This window comes from Naegleria fowleri (genome assembly GCF_008403515.1).
Source record: "Naegleria fowleri strain ATCC 30894 chromosome Unknown tig31, whole genome shotgun sequence".
NCBI lineage: Eukaryota > Heterolobosea > Eutetramitea > Acrasida > Naegleriidae > Naegleria > Naegleria fowleri.
In genome coordinates this window covers 21,042-35,722 of record NW_025407963.1, presented here as the reverse complement: position 1 = coordinate 35,722, position 14,681 = coordinate 21,042, and the positions used below count along the sequence as shown (strand labels likewise).

The 14,681-nt window shown below is 36.9% G+C and overlaps 7 protein-coding genes across 7 annotated transcripts; 4 read left to right on the top strand and 3 right to left on the bottom strand.

Annotated features, from left to right (window-relative positions):
- Nucleotides 1-776: 776 nt before the first annotated feature.
- On the top strand, nucleotides 777-1,370 carry FDP41_002934 (uncharacterized protein; the record flags this gene model as incomplete). Its single annotated transcript, XM_044706183.1, has 1 exon — nucleotides 777-1,370. One exon carries the CDS (start codon nucleotides 777-779, stop codon nucleotides 1,368-1,370), a length of 594 nt encoding a protein of 197 aa, XP_044562755.1.
- Nucleotides 1,371-3,426: 2,056 nt separating this feature from the next.
- FDP41_002933 (uncharacterized protein) lies at nucleotides 3,427-6,903 on the bottom strand (the record flags this gene model as incomplete). The annotated part of the gene is made up of 1 exon (XM_044706182.1): nucleotides 3,427-6,903. One exon carries the CDS (start codon nucleotides 6,901-6,903, stop codon nucleotides 3,427-3,429), a length of 3,477 nt encoding a protein of 1,158 aa, XP_044562754.1.
- A 160-nt stretch (nucleotides 6,904-7,063) lies between these two features.
- Nucleotides 7,064-8,107, bottom strand: FDP41_002932 (uncharacterized protein; the record flags this gene model as incomplete). The annotated part of the gene is made up of 1 exon (XM_044706181.1): nucleotides 7,064-8,107. One exon carries the CDS (start codon nucleotides 8,105-8,107, stop codon nucleotides 7,064-7,066), a length of 1,044 nt encoding a protein of 347 aa, XP_044562753.1.
- Nucleotides 8,108-8,408: 301 nt separating this feature from the next.
- On the top strand, nucleotides 8,409-9,572 carry FDP41_002931 (uncharacterized protein; the record flags this gene model as incomplete). The annotated part of the gene is made up of 1 exon (XM_044706180.1): nucleotides 8,409-9,572. The coding sequence occupies one exon, from the start codon at nucleotides 8,409-8,411 to the stop codon at nucleotides 9,570-9,572; it is 1,164 nt and encodes a 387-aa protein (XP_044562752.1).
- A 475-nt stretch (nucleotides 9,573-10,047) lies between these two features.
- Nucleotides 10,048-11,595, top strand: FDP41_002930 (uncharacterized protein; the record flags this gene model as incomplete). The annotated part of the gene is made up of 1 exon (XM_044706179.1): nucleotides 10,048-11,595. The coding sequence occupies one exon, from the start codon at nucleotides 10,048-10,050 to the stop codon at nucleotides 11,593-11,595; it is 1,548 nt and encodes a 515-aa protein (XP_044562751.1).
- Nucleotides 11,596-11,682: 87 nt separating this feature from the next.
- FDP41_002929 (uncharacterized protein) lies at nucleotides 11,683-12,821 on the bottom strand (the record flags this gene model as incomplete). Its single annotated transcript, XM_044706177.1, has 4 exons — nucleotides 11,683-11,961; nucleotides 12,044-12,118; nucleotides 12,213-12,266; nucleotides 12,381-12,821. The coding sequence occupies 4 exons, from the start codon at nucleotides 12,819-12,821 to the stop codon at nucleotides 11,683-11,685; spliced, it is 849 nt and encodes a 282-aa protein (XP_044562750.1).
- Nucleotides 12,822-12,971: 150 nt separating this feature from the next.
- Nucleotides 12,972-14,013, top strand: FDP41_002928 (uncharacterized protein; the record flags this gene model as incomplete). The annotated part of the gene is made up of 3 exons (XM_044706176.1): nucleotides 12,972-13,161; nucleotides 13,267-13,282; nucleotides 13,530-14,013. The coding sequence occupies 3 exons, from the start codon at nucleotides 12,972-12,974 to the stop codon at nucleotides 14,011-14,013; spliced, it is 690 nt and encodes a 229-aa protein (XP_044562749.1).
- Nucleotides 14,014-14,681: the final 668 nt, after the last annotated feature.

The window sequence follows — 14,681 nt, the reverse complement described above, 5'->3', positions numbered from 1 at the left end:
ATCTCATTCTTTAGCCGAAAAAGTTTCTCAAAAAAGTAACAATTATTCTCTTGATCGTCAAAAACGCAAGATCTCCAAAATTAGGTCTCAAAGTGGTGTTTCGCCGTATCACACGACAACATGTTTCACTTGATTCTAAACAAATAAAAAAAACGAGAATCCAAATTGTATAATCTTACACAAGCCTTTTAAATTTATGCCCTCAGGATCTGTCAGCAATCAAAATGACAATTGTCAAATGATGATAATCTTATGGTAAAAGTGGGGCTGTAAATTGATCTATTTCGTAACCAATTTGTCACTTGTTATTTCAATTTATTTCAATCGTGAAAGTAGACCACAAATAAGGCCTTTCAGACATTTCTTTCTAGGGGTGATTGTACGAAATAATCGCGTAGAACATTGAACCCAATGGGGTGAATGAACGTTGACAATTATGCTGTATATGATCTGATTCAGTAAAAGGACTGCTTTTGTGAATGGTTAGGCAACATTGTAAACGTAGCGACCTTTGGAATGAATAATTTAAAGGAAAGACGCCAGAATTACTTCAGTTTATCACCCAACTCAATTTTATTGTTGCTATTGCAAAAAATTAGTTGAACAACTTTATTACAAGGAATTTCATGTTTTTCAGTCCAAATATTCAAAACAACTGGAATTTCCATGTCAGAGAAATTATTTCAAAGAACAAAAATTAAAGATTCACAAAAAACATAACAACAATCTATCAATTAGGTTGTTCCATTTTGTTCCAGAATATTCTCCACTGAAAAATGCCTTCAAAAGTTTCTTCTTCTTCTTCATCGTCATCATCGAGTTCTTCATCCAAAGGCTCCTCTTTCACAGCCAATATCAAGAAAAAACCGTACGATAAATTCGGAAATTCAGAAAAGTATCATTTCTTTTGGAAAGATAAATCACCATTTAGTAATTGGCATACGGCTCCGTATACTCTATCGGGCAATAGATTTGAAAATACAGAGATCGGAATGATGTATGAGAAAGCCATATTGTTTGATGATCATGAAATTGCTTTACAAATTTTGCAAACAACAAGTCCATCAACTGCAAAAAACTTGGGAAGACTAGTCTCAAATTTTGATGAACAAGTTTGGCAACAACATCGAGAAGAATTGGTTTATAAACATTTGCTTGCAAAATTCACTCAGAATGAACACTTGAAAAAAGCATTATTGGAGACCGGAGACAAAATTTTGGCTGAAGCTTCACCGAGTGATTGCATTTGGGGTATTGGCTTGAAAGAACAGGATGCCATCGAAACTCATCCTAACAATTGGAAAGGATTGAATTTACTAGGAAAATTATTGACACGGGTGAAGGAGGAAATTAGAAATTCTAATTTGTAATAAGTTAATATGTTCATCAAAAAGGAAAGGTAATTGAGAAAAGCTACCTTGGTTGGAAACATTACAACGATTTAATATCGTCTGGTACGCAGAGAAAAGCATTGCAAGGTTTAGCTCGATTTTGAATTGAGAGTTGAGATTGTGTTGATTGTGAAACGATAATGAAAGGGATGGATCGATAATGGACTGGGTTTGGCTTCATTAAGGAATTTCTTTTTTTGTTCAGTAGAGAGCAGTTGTTATTATCGTCTTCTTGGTGATGAGAAATGGTGTGATCTGTCTGATTTGTACTCGAGGAATCCATCTCCTCCTCCTCTCTTTGAGAATCCACCAGTGTTTTTTCATGTCCTTGCATCATCACAATGTTGTTATTTGAAGAGGAATGAGAGTCAACAGATGGGGAATGACGGCCATCAGAGAGTTCACAGGCCGTCCAGTCCACCTCCACTTTCTCTGATGTTTCCGTTCCCTTAAGAAGTAGCGAGTTGGAAGAATGCAACACTACACTTGCACAGCTGCCCATGATTATTATTGGAATTAAGGATTGACTACGAGTAGATTCGAGTTGTTGTTTTTTATGATTTTTGGATGATTATGAGGCCATGATTTCAATTTATAGGATATCGGCATTAGTAGTCCTCTCACCATCATTCGGATGTTCTAGAGTTGAATCCATCAAGACCATTTTGAGCGGTATGGGTGTTTTTTAATGCAGTGCGGTTGGTCATGAACATTTTGGACATTTCTTAAATGGTTCTACAATTCCACAAGGACTCGTTTCAAAGGATGATGGAAGAGATTTTTCGGCTACTTTTATGGACATATCTCAACTTGCGACAGCGTGATCGTTTGCTTTGATTCAATAGCCGTCCTCATGGCTATTTTCATTCAATCTGCAACTGTCCACACGAATTTTGTGCGCTCTGTTAGAAACTGTCATCTCCATCGTTAATTGAATGCTTAATGATGCTTGGATAATTATGGATAACACCACAATGAGGTAGACCACACTGTCTTTTCGGTAATTGACATATTGAGACCCATCATGTCTAAGGAAGGTCTCTATATTTGAGGCGCCTGTCACTGACTTGGATAGAGGCAGAGGACACAAGAACAGAACGAATGTTGTCTCGTTTAACAACTTGACACCATGATACACACGACATGTGCCATTCGTAAAGTATTCGTAAAACACACATGAATGGACTGGCAGAGGTTGAGCAGCTAATCGTGAGGTTATCTTTCATTTAAAAAGAGAAGAGACGCATAGACAGGAGTGGATCCATGAACAGGTACATCCACTCGTATCGCAGAAAGCCAACTCAAAGGCCCTTCTTATAGGGAATTGTTTGTATGACTTTGGGGTTTGCAGTAGACAAAGCCAATGCAAGAGGAGTGGTTTTCACATTGCGCTCTGATTCTTGCCAGGTTTTCGAACTCCAAAGGATTCGAACGGTGGTATGTGGCTTCACTCTGTTGCAACATGAATGCGAAGAAATAAGTTTTTCTATTTTTATCAAATAAGGACTTCACATTGAATTCAAATTAGTTAGCGATGGGAATTCTCAATGAAAATCTTGCTTGGAATTCGAGAGACGACGCATGATCATCGATGAAAAACCCAACACAAAAAAAACCTCCACAAGAAGAAACAACAATAATTTCGCAACTATCAACCCATGATGTTACTAGCCGATTATTCAAATAACACCTGTATGACATCAAAATCATCTCTGACAGAGCCATGTATTGGCACTCCTGATGGTGATCATCGTCAAAATACAGACGCAGCTTTTTTAGAAGGCTGAAAGGGAATTTTGTGAGTTGCAGCTGCTGCAAAAAGCTGCAGTACGACAACGGAACAGGATCATACGATCAACGCTTCGTGTGGTCGTTCTCAACAACGAAATGCCTTTCAAATTCTCGACCTGTTGCAAATGACAAATGATGAAAGTTAGAGAATGAATTCTCATTCTCTAACTTTTGAAAAATACAGGAATGGGTTTATTGAAAAATAAACAAATTATAGGTACTCAATTGTCCGACGATAGTGTGTCTAATGGGTGTGTAGGTGTGAGGTGTAGATGTTGTTGGAGTTGAGTTCGCCAAGCTGACTGCTAAATGTTTCCCAAGCAGTTGCAAATTTTGCAGTTTTGGGTTTAATTATATATCCTCTAGCCTTCTTGAGTACAGTTGAACTGTTCCAAGTGGCGTTTTTGTAACAACTGCCAACATAGGCAGCGAATGAGAGATATATTTCATTTAGCCAATCAGTCAAAGCTGGGGGAGATAAGTCTAATTGTTGAAGAGGTTCGTCTTTGATACTACCATTCCAATCCATTGGAATACAAGAGAGAGAATGGTTTGAGGGAAGTCTGATAAGAGGGGCATTGAATTTGAGGGAACTGTTGTCCCATTTTGTGTATAATGATTTGATTTCCGGACCACACATGGTGCATGAGGTGAATACATGTTCCCAGTTGGCTTTGGTATTGCAAATGTGGCAATTAGGGTAATCTTTTCCGAAATTTCTAAGGATTTCTGCTTTGTGTAGGTGAGCAAATAATAGTCGTTGTTGGAAGGGTTTGAGTGAATAATTGCTCCAAAAGGAGATGGTACATGGATGCCAGGTTCTATTATGGTCTAAGATTCCAAGGCCTGAGATGCTCATGGTTGATCTATCGTTGTTTAGTAATTCAGTTCTAGGGTCGACAGGGGTTTCGTATTCATTGACAAATGAATACCGTTCATCAATGTAATGGAGAGACCAATTATTTTGAGCCGCGATATTTTTCACGTGGTTCCAAAATGGTTCGTTAAAGGTAAGATCATTCCAAGCAGCCAAAGCAATATTTTTGGTGATGGTGGAGGAGGAGTTGAATAATCTAACTGCTGTGCAAATAGGTTCAATGAAGAATAAAGTAGAGGGGCGAGTAATACCAAGGCCCCCAATTTGTTTGCAATTAAAAATGACTGATTTTGATAATGTGTAATCTAATCCAATAGCCTTTCTGACAAAATTAGCAACCATAATATCTGCTTTGTCAAGAGAATTCTTATTGATTCCATTGAAACTACAGGCATATCTAGGCAAAGATATGATTTTGGACATTAATGTAGTGGTGATGCTGTTGAGATATAGATTAGAAGTTTTAGCTGATGCCAGTTGATTCGAGATTTTGTTGATTGGATTATCAGAGGACCAAGAAAAATCATTCTTAAAGGTACATATACCCCCAAGATATTCAATAGAAGAAGATGTGGCAATTATATCCTGTCCAATAGTGACTAGGGCCTTAGATAGTTTGGCTTTGGCTGTAATAGCTAAGAGTTTGCATTTCTTGGGAGCTAAAGCGAGTCCTATTTTCTTTAATTCACGGCCGAGGCTTTTTAGAGAGGAATTCATTTCGATCTTAGTATTAGCTATCAATAAAATATCATCGGCATATAATAATAAAAGGATGGTAATATTAAATATTTGAACTCCTTTAAGCTTTTCTTGTATGTTAGTTGAGGAGTTAATATAAAGATTAAACCATGCCGGGCTTGAAGGATCGCCTTGCGGAACTCCAACATTCGCATCGAAAGGGGAGGATAGAAATCCGTTGACTAGTACTTTCATAACGCTATTGGAGATCATGGATGTCAAGAGATTAATGACAGAGCTATGGAAACCATGTTTCTTGAGAATGCTGATAAATCTTTTATGGATTACTGATCCATAAGCATTTTTGATATCCAGAGCCATAGCAAATACTTCTTGTTTGTGCTGATATTTGTATGCAAAGGCAGTCCGAAGACTGATAAGGTGTTCTAATGTTGAACCTTTTTTCATGAATCCTCGTTGCGCAGTGTGGATTAAATTAGCCTCTTCAAGGACATTCATGAATTGTTTGTTGATAATAGAAGAAAATAGACGATAGATCACGGATAATACAACTATAGGTCTAAAGTCTGATAATTTTGAAGGCATGTTGATTTTGGGTAATGGGAGTAGAATACCGATACCCAATTCTTTAGGAACCATTTCACTGTCAATTGTGTGATTGATACATTTTGCAAGTATTTGGAGCGAATTGTTGTCTAGAATTTTCAACAATGACACCGAAATGTTATCATAGCCAGCCATAGAATTTTTTGTCTTAGAAATAACTTTATCCAACTCTTTGGCAGTGATATGATGGAATTTCCATTGGGCTACAGTATTGTTTTTCTTGATTTCCGGGAGAGTTTTAGTCACTTCTTGTTCTGTATTAAACATGGCTGAAAAATGATCTACAATTGTCGAGTTATGGTTACTTTGGACTACATTGAGTATAGAAGGACTGACTAGTTCTTTTCTGAAGGCATAGGAATACGGTTGTTTAGAGTTAAGATTGTTAATTCTATTCACAAAGACCCGTTTACGGTCAGCCAATAAAGATCCAATAAGCTTGTTGAGTGAGGTTTTAGCTTCCTCTAATTTAGCCTTGACATTGTTGAGGCTAAAATTATTGTTCAAAAATTGGCTGGTGATAGTAGAAACATGTTTACGCTTATAGAGATATTGTTTCAAATCGAAAATAAAAGTCTGAAATTGTCTGACATTACGATTATCAGTGATCAATGAGGGCTTGTTTGTGCTAAGAGAACCATATTTCTTCACAATTTTAGCAAGGGTATTTTGGGCTTCTAAAAGAGTGTCAGGGTTTTCCTTAGCAAAATCGTTATTAATTTCCTTCATCTTGGATTGTAAAATTTTAGGATGGATAATATATTTGTTGAACTGTTCTGGGAAGTCTAAAATGGGATTACTGGGGAAGGAGATAGTTAAAAGTTTGTGAGAATAAGCAGTAGGAACATCTTCTACACCAGAATAATCATTGTGGGAAGTAATAATATGGTCCGGGCGAGAAAAACCATGAGAGTATTTGTTGCGTTGAGAAAACGAAGGTGTGTTTGGAATAGGAACAACATCAAAGAATTTCAATTTGTCACATTGGTCAATTAATAGTCGTTCATGGGCGGCATAAGATACCTTATTGAATGTTTTAGTATTGGCATTCAAATCTCCCAATATGACAATACGTTCACCATGAAAGACCGCTGTTTGAGTAGAAATGTTGATAATATTGAGAGCCTTATTCATGAATTCTAGTTTGTTTTTGTTAGCCGGGCCATACCAATTGAAAATGCGAGCCACACCTAGGTATTTATGTTCCAAAATGACTTCTGATAATCTGCCTTGAATATGTTCGACGAATTGGAGTACCTTAATAAAAGGTGACGGTCTGATAATAGTAGCAATTCCTGCTCCATTATCACCTTCAGTGGCGTTGGAATTGTAAACTAAGTAGCCACGAAAGAAGGATCTGAAATACCATATATTCCAATAGTCTTTCGTACTGGATTTTAAATGAGTTTCCTGGATATTAAGGACATCCAGTTCATATTTGCGGGCTAAGGTAAGTAATTGAGATTGTTTTACCCAGCCAACTCCTCCAAAATTAGCAGTACCTAAATTGAAGGAGTTTCTTTTAGAATGAGGGTCCATTAAAGGGAATGTCGGCCCTTCTTATGCCCACTTTTACCCTTGTTGCGAGTAGTAGTACCTAAGAGAGCGTTGATTTTTTGATTAATTTCTTCAACAGCTTTGTTGATCTTATTAAAGCCTTCCGTGACCTTTTTACCAGACCAGACAACCATTTCCTTTGTCAATTTTTGGAGAGCTGATGACATTTCAGACATTTGTTTTTCAACAGCTTCCATTCTGTGACTGATAGAATTGGCAACTCTAGTAGAGAATGAGAGGTTTCTGAAACTATAATTACCAACTTGGACGAACTTGGTAATGTTATTGGTAATTTGATCTTTTTAATACCAACAACAGCCATCTTCTTAGCCAACTCGATACTCTCAATCTTGACTTTCCATTGGGAACTAATGGCACCCTTGAGTTTAGGAAGATCTTTTTCTTTACCATTAAAGGCAATACGGAAGCGAGAGATATCTGTTCTCATTTTGGAAAGCTTAAATTTCTTCAAATGATTGGCAGGTAACTCAATATTAGTACCAATAGCCCAAAATTCCTGATCATCCATCTTGCTAAAATTGATATTGTTGATAGAAGAACCAAGGGTTGAGATAATAGAATGCATATTAGTCTTGTCTAAATCCTTGTCGACCTTATAACGGAATGATGTTTTGACGGTTTGAGGTATCATAGTGAGCTTGGACTTAGCACCAGCAGATATTGCTTGGTTTGCCAATTTGCGCGACTTGAAGAAGAAGATAATACAATCTAATTCACTGACAACTCTACTACCGTACAACGTATCGGCATTCATTGCGACGGTTGCAAGGACTTCTTCGACAGAGTTGGTAGTAAAGGCTACCACTCTGAAGAGCTTATGATGTCGCTTCAATTTAGTAGAATGGTCATCGGTCATGGCTGAGGTATTAAAAACTGAGACTCCAGAGGTTGTAGTAATATTAGAGACCTCTGGCTGCGACAACATTGGGGAGTTGTATATGCTGGGTGGGCTAGGTTGTATTTCCGACAAATTGGCTATATTGACGGAAGACGGAGCCTCTAGAATTTCATTTTCCATTTCTTCTCTCCATTTATCATGTGCCGATTTTTGAGCAGAAAGAGATTTGTTTGCAGTATGCGGGCGAATAGCGACCTCTTTGATAGAGGCGTGATGGCGAAGGTGATTAGTGTCTTCATCGCCGAGGGCGGTTTGGTTTTCAGACATTTTTTCGAAGACCCATTCTCTAACTTTTGAAAAATGTCAACTCATTCAGAAAGAGAATCAATGCCCCGTGAAGGTAAAATCACAAGGCATTAGAACTTTGGTATTCCGTGACTCTTCAAATATGCTTTCCATTGTTGAGAAAACTCCCACTATCGAATCGTTGGCATTTAAGGGTGAAATGAATGAAGAGGAGTTTAATTTGTAGGTAAAGTTCCCTTTTGGAAAACAGTTAAAAACACTGCATTTGTGTGATTTCGGGATTTTGCGGCGTTCTAAATTGAACAGAAACTCTCTTGAAATAATGGAGATTCCTAAACTGAACGTGAACCACATGTCAGAACTTACTTCACTGACTGTGAATGATTTGGATTCTATTCTATTCATGCCAAGTACTGTCACGAATTTAGGACTGTACCTTTTGAATGGGACTTCATTGAAAACAGCTGTAAAAAATCCATTGCCTCATGTCTCTTCCCTTACCGTCTATGGCTTGAGTACATCTTTACCATTACCAACCTTAATTAAGGCCATTTGTACTGCATTTCCAAATCTCAAACATCTCACATTGCCAGAAACCATCATACTTAACACTTCTGCAGCAAACACGAAGGAAAGCGATTCGTCTTATTTGGATGGAACGCTCTTGTTGGAGCCAAATGAGTTGTGTAAAATCACCATCTTACACTCTGATAATGCATGGCCCATGTTTTTGCATGGTCTCTTGTATGAATTGAGGTTGTCATTTCCTTGTCAAAGTTTCACCACTTCCTTCGAGAAGTTACCTTCTAATGAGAGCATTACTTTTCAACCAATTTCATTGATTGATTGGAAATGCAAGTTGAAGAATCACATTCACATCAAAGCAGAACAATATTTCAAAAAGATCCATCAATGGTTCCAGTTATATTGCAATCAGCCTCAAATGAAGCCTCTCATCGATGAAATGATGCACATTATCGTTCAGATGTGCATGTTCAAAAGTTTTTATTCAGAACAAGATCAACAAAAACTCATTGACCTTTTGGGAAATTTGAATATGAAAATATTTGAATTTGAAGAAATGAAGTTCTATCTCAAGAATGTCATTGAAGTGAGAAGAAAACAGTTGAACTTCTTTCTTGATTTTTTCAATTCAGTTCATGAATGTTCGGCGCTCGAGAGAGCAATGCAACTTCTTGAGGAGCTTGTTGAATTGGAAAAATGTTCCTCTCAAGAATTCATTAAAACCAATGACATGAGTGAAAAGAAGAAGCAGCTCAATGCAACTTGCAAAAGTTCAGACCTTATTGTTCGACACGTTGAAGAACTTTCGGATTGTGTGAAAGAAATGGAAAAAATTGTCATGTTCAACTCGGGTCCAAAAACTATAAGACCTGAACAATGGTATTCTGAAGATATTATTGAAGTTTATGAGCCAATAGATAATATCGAAATTGAAAGAGACACGATGGAGGATGAGAGATGATTCGAATTGAGATGGTTATTGAGGTGTCAGTCATCCCTTATTTACCTCTCCGCTACTTTCAAGGAATCCAAAAAACAAATAAACGTATTCGCTTAAATTTATATTTAATGACCAACCACAAGATAACGACCCTTCAACGAATATTAAGCCTCACAGAATCTATTTAACAATTTTTAGCCAAAGGATGACAAGACAGCCAAAAATCTATGGTGGAAACTCGAGATCAAAAATAGATTTAAAAAATTTAAAAAAAAATCAAAACCGGTTCCAAGTTCCGTTATAAGGTTGGTTTCTATTCCGATTCTGCTTGAGAGAGGAGGATAACTGTTAATTGTTCAATCATCACGTATCTTGTGTTCGGTCAAATAATTATTAATTGCTATTGATTGTGTTTTATTTCATCATCATTATCTTAACCATTTTGTTGTCAAATCTCTTAATCCTTCATCGTTCTCTCTGATTTAGAAAATTGAAAATGAAAGTAACCATCAGATGTAGTAACGGAGATACATTCTCTATTGATAACGTGGATCTCGACAATACAGTTGAAGAATTTAAACAAGTAGTTGCGAGTCATTCCAATATTCCGGCCTCCGATCAACGTTTAATCTATAGAGGAAAAGTACTCAAGGATCAAGCCACTTTGAAGAGTTATGGCGTTGAAGAGGGGCTTACCATTCATTTGGTAAGAGGAAAACCATCGGGTGCTGCTACTACCACTTCTTCAACAACCACTCCATCGGCAACATCAACAACAACCACTCCACCACCATCAACCACCACTTCGTCAAATGTACCACCATCCTCTACTACCACTAGCACAACAACCACTAATAACACCACCTCACAAACCGCCCCCAATCAACAACAAAATCCATTCAGTTTGTTTGGAAATTTAGGTGGTTTTGGTGGAGATAATAACAACAACATGTTCGGAGCAGGTGGATTTCCAAATGTAGATCCTAACATGATGCAACAAATGATGAATAATCCTTTCGTGCAAAGTATGCTCAACAATCCAGATTTCATTCGTGAAATGATGAATTCGAATCCTCAAATGCAACAAATTATGAGAAATAATCCTGAAGTTGGTAGAATGCTTCAAGATCCTGAAATGATCAGAAGAGCAATGGAAATGGCAAGAAATCCAGAGCTCATGAGAGAAATGATGAGAAACACTGATTTAGCCATGAGTAATATTGAAAATCTTCCAGGAGGTTTTGACGCTCTTAGAAGAATGTACAGCGACATTCAAGAACCTTTACACGAAGCCACAACTGAAATGTTTAGAGGAACAACAACTACACCAGAGCAACCAACAACGTCAAACACTACTTCTGTACCACCTGGACAACCATTCAACATGTGGGGAAATAATTCAACAGGAACAGCAGCAACAACAACAACACCACCACCTTCTTCCAACACATCGTCAACTGGAAACACAGGCAATACAACAAATGCGAACCCATTTGCAAACATGTTTGGTGGCATGGGAGGAATGGGATTCCCAAACATGGGCGGAATGAACCCACAACAAGTTCAACAAATGATGAACAATCCTTTCATGCAAAGAATGATGACAGAAATGCTTTCCGATCCACAAATGTTAGATCAGCTCATCAACTCAAATCCAATGTTACAGCAAATGACCCAAAGCAATCCAATGTTGAGAACCATGTTGAGCAATCCCCAATTTATTCAACATGTCATGCAATTGCAAGGAATGATGAATCAATCTCAAGGTGGTACTAATACTTCGTCGACAACTGGAGGAAATGCTTTCCCTCAAATGCCAAATCCATTCTTATTTGGCAATCCATGGATGGGTGGACAAATGCCAACAACAACTGCCAATACACAACCTCCACGAGAGCGATTTGCCGCACAGCTTTCTCAACTCCAAGAAATGGGCTTTTTTGACGAGCAATCAAATATTGAGGCTCTTTTGGCCACCAATGGAAATGTAAATGCTGCCGTTGAATATCTGCTGTCCAACCCTCCACCATCAAGAAATATGTAATTTATTCAGTAAATAAATCCAAAAAGATCAGCTACAAAATATATAGATTGGTGTGACACTGTCCGAGAAGGCATCATCATGTGTTGCTCAAAACTTTCGATTCGAAAACCAATTTTTCATCATGTGTTTTGAAACTACCTTAATTTGATGATAGAATGAATAGAAATCCAAAGTCGTAAAAAGAGCAGACACCAAAGGGTAACAGGCTCCCAAAACAACTCCAGGAAAACCTCTTCCATACTCCATCATGTAGGTATGAGGAGCTGATTTATAGGAACATGCTTCAAATCTTGGTAAGAAAGTCATGTCTCCTGGTTTGTAGTAAAGTCCTCTGACATTTCCAGGAGTGTATGTTTCGTGATGTCCCTATTCATGAATATTGTTTGCAGGAATTAGTTTTGAAAGAGTTCATGTCAAGGTGAAATTCAAAGAGAAAAATTCAACCAACCTGAATAATGTAATCATAAACATCCATCATGTATCTGCCAGAATATCCACTTGTGCCTACTGGAGTTCCATAGAGCTATGAGTGCCACATGTCAACCACAGTGTAGTATCATTTCAACAATAATATCAATTATTATTTATGAAATTATTGAAGAATGCACTAAACTTACAATAATATACTCAGTAAAGCTAAAGTGGAACACACAAATATGTCCAAGAGCTCCCTAATCATTTGTAATGTCGTTCCACATTGTTGGTTGATCCATAATAATTAGATGTTGGATGAACACAATAATCCTGAATTTGAAATAAATATTGAACAAATAAATATTACATACACCACACATATTAAACATCCATTGTTGTTTCATCTTTTTGCTATCAAAGAAATCCATCGTTTTCACATCCGAACAATAATTTGGATATTTTTCACATAATTGTTCCAAAATATACTGACATCTTCTCTCAAAGATGGTATCTGGATTTTCTGGTGTAACAATAAATTTTCCATCCATATCGGGAGTGTCTCGTATCCAATTTCGTGCCAAATCTTTAATTTCACAAATAGATGTTTCTTCTTTTCCATGTTTAATAGGACCCAACGAAACGGAATAATCATTGGGATACTTGTCGACAGCTCTCTTCACAATTTGATCCAATTCTTTGGGATCAAACACAAAGTGTCGAGAGAGAAGATTCTCAAAGACTCGGAATTTGGCGCACGTGTAAAGAAAGAGAAAGAGAATGACTGCTCCGATCACGAGATGCCAAAAAAACATTTTTTTGTTTAATTTCCACTTGAATATTCTTGAAACTCAGGTTGTGAAAATGATCAAATTTTGGTGAACGAATATTGTGAACAATATACAACTATCAAGTTAATATGTTGTTGTACAGTACGTCAAAGAATGAACATTTTTTAATCTTTTATGAAGCGGTTGAATTTTCCAAAAGTATTTCACGACCCAAAAAGTCAATCGGGTAGTGCCCCTTTTAAACGAGTACTAATAAGGACACAAAAGCCATTCCCAACCATCACACCACCTGAACAACAACAAAAAATTATATTAACATTAAGCCGAGTGTCCAATCCTCTCTACCTTCAAACACCAACTCAAGGTAAGTATGAAGATGGATCAATCTCTTTTTTCTGTATCTTGATTCTCTTCCGATGATCTGATCTCTAATGATGCGTATCCTGTGGATGATTTTAATATCAAGAAGATGATGATGAAAAAAGGTATTTCATGGATCCAAAAGCAGCAGTGCTCTGCCACCTCCCCAAGCAAGTTACTTGTTTCATCATCGATGATGGGATTGAAGCACACACGATGTTTTTCATCAACTTGTTCAAAATTCAATGCCGTTGTTGCTTCATCGTTTTATGATTTAAAAGCAAAAGACATTGATGGAAATTTGGTTGATTTTTCATTGTTTAAAAAAAAGGTCTGTCTGATTGTGAATATCAATGAAGATGAATTGATTAGAATGAGCAAGGGTGTGGTTACTCATCCGATGGAATTTAAACAATTGATGGAATTACGTCTGTTGTATGAAAAATATGGAAAAAAAGATTTGAATATTTTGGCATTCCCTTCGACGGAGAAGGAGGTCACTCACGAGCATACTCCTCCACAATACAATGTCGATTCCATTTTGCGTCAACCCAAAGAGGCTCAAGAGGATATTAAGCAAGTGATTCATGATACGTTCAAGGTCATGTCACCAATTCATTTGAACACTATTAATGAACATGAAGTGTTTGCTTTCTTGAAAGAAAAAGCTGAGGAATTGGAAAAGAAAATTGCAAGACATCCCGAACAATTTGAAGGAGAGGATGTTTCTGTCATTCAAATGTTTACCAAGTTTTTAGTGAATAGAAAAGGTCAAGTGGTGGCAAGATTTGGAAGAGATGTTGAGCCAGATCAAATGAATGTTTGGATTGAACAATTGCTTGCTGAAAAACCTTAATCATTTACAGAATTTTCTCACAGATTCGTTCACGGAACAATACTTTTGTAAAGGTCTGAAGAATGCTGCCGTACTATTGTCTCATTTGACTTTAAGTTTTTTATTACGTACGAAATACACTCAATTTCAATATAACAACAATAATTATTTATGTCCCATGATCTATATCTGATAAGGTCATACACTGATAACTCCAAAAGTTTTAAAGTGCCATATTGAACAAGAAATTTAGAATGGTGAAAAACAATACGAACGACATTTTTCTTTGGCAACTCTATATTTCATCACCTTTTAAGATCCATAGTACCATTGAGGTCACTCCATAAGGAATGTTATGAATATAGTCACATGGTCGTTTTAATTCTCCTTCATTGGGTAATTCATCAATAAGGTACGAAGTTTGAATGAAAGTGGCATAATTTTTCCCATTCTCAGCTGAGAATGGACTCTCAAAAGGTAATCGAAACAATTTGAAAATGTTTACAAAAATATTTAAAATTCAACACTCAACCGACTTTAAAATTCCAACAAAACAAAAGAATATTTATTCACATCTCCCTAACAACCTCCTTGTGTTAGGTTTTCGAAGTGAAATCTCAGAGGACCATCATGAATTCATTGTCCCAACAACCATCTCCCCCCGAAAGGAATTAATGAATGGTCCAACT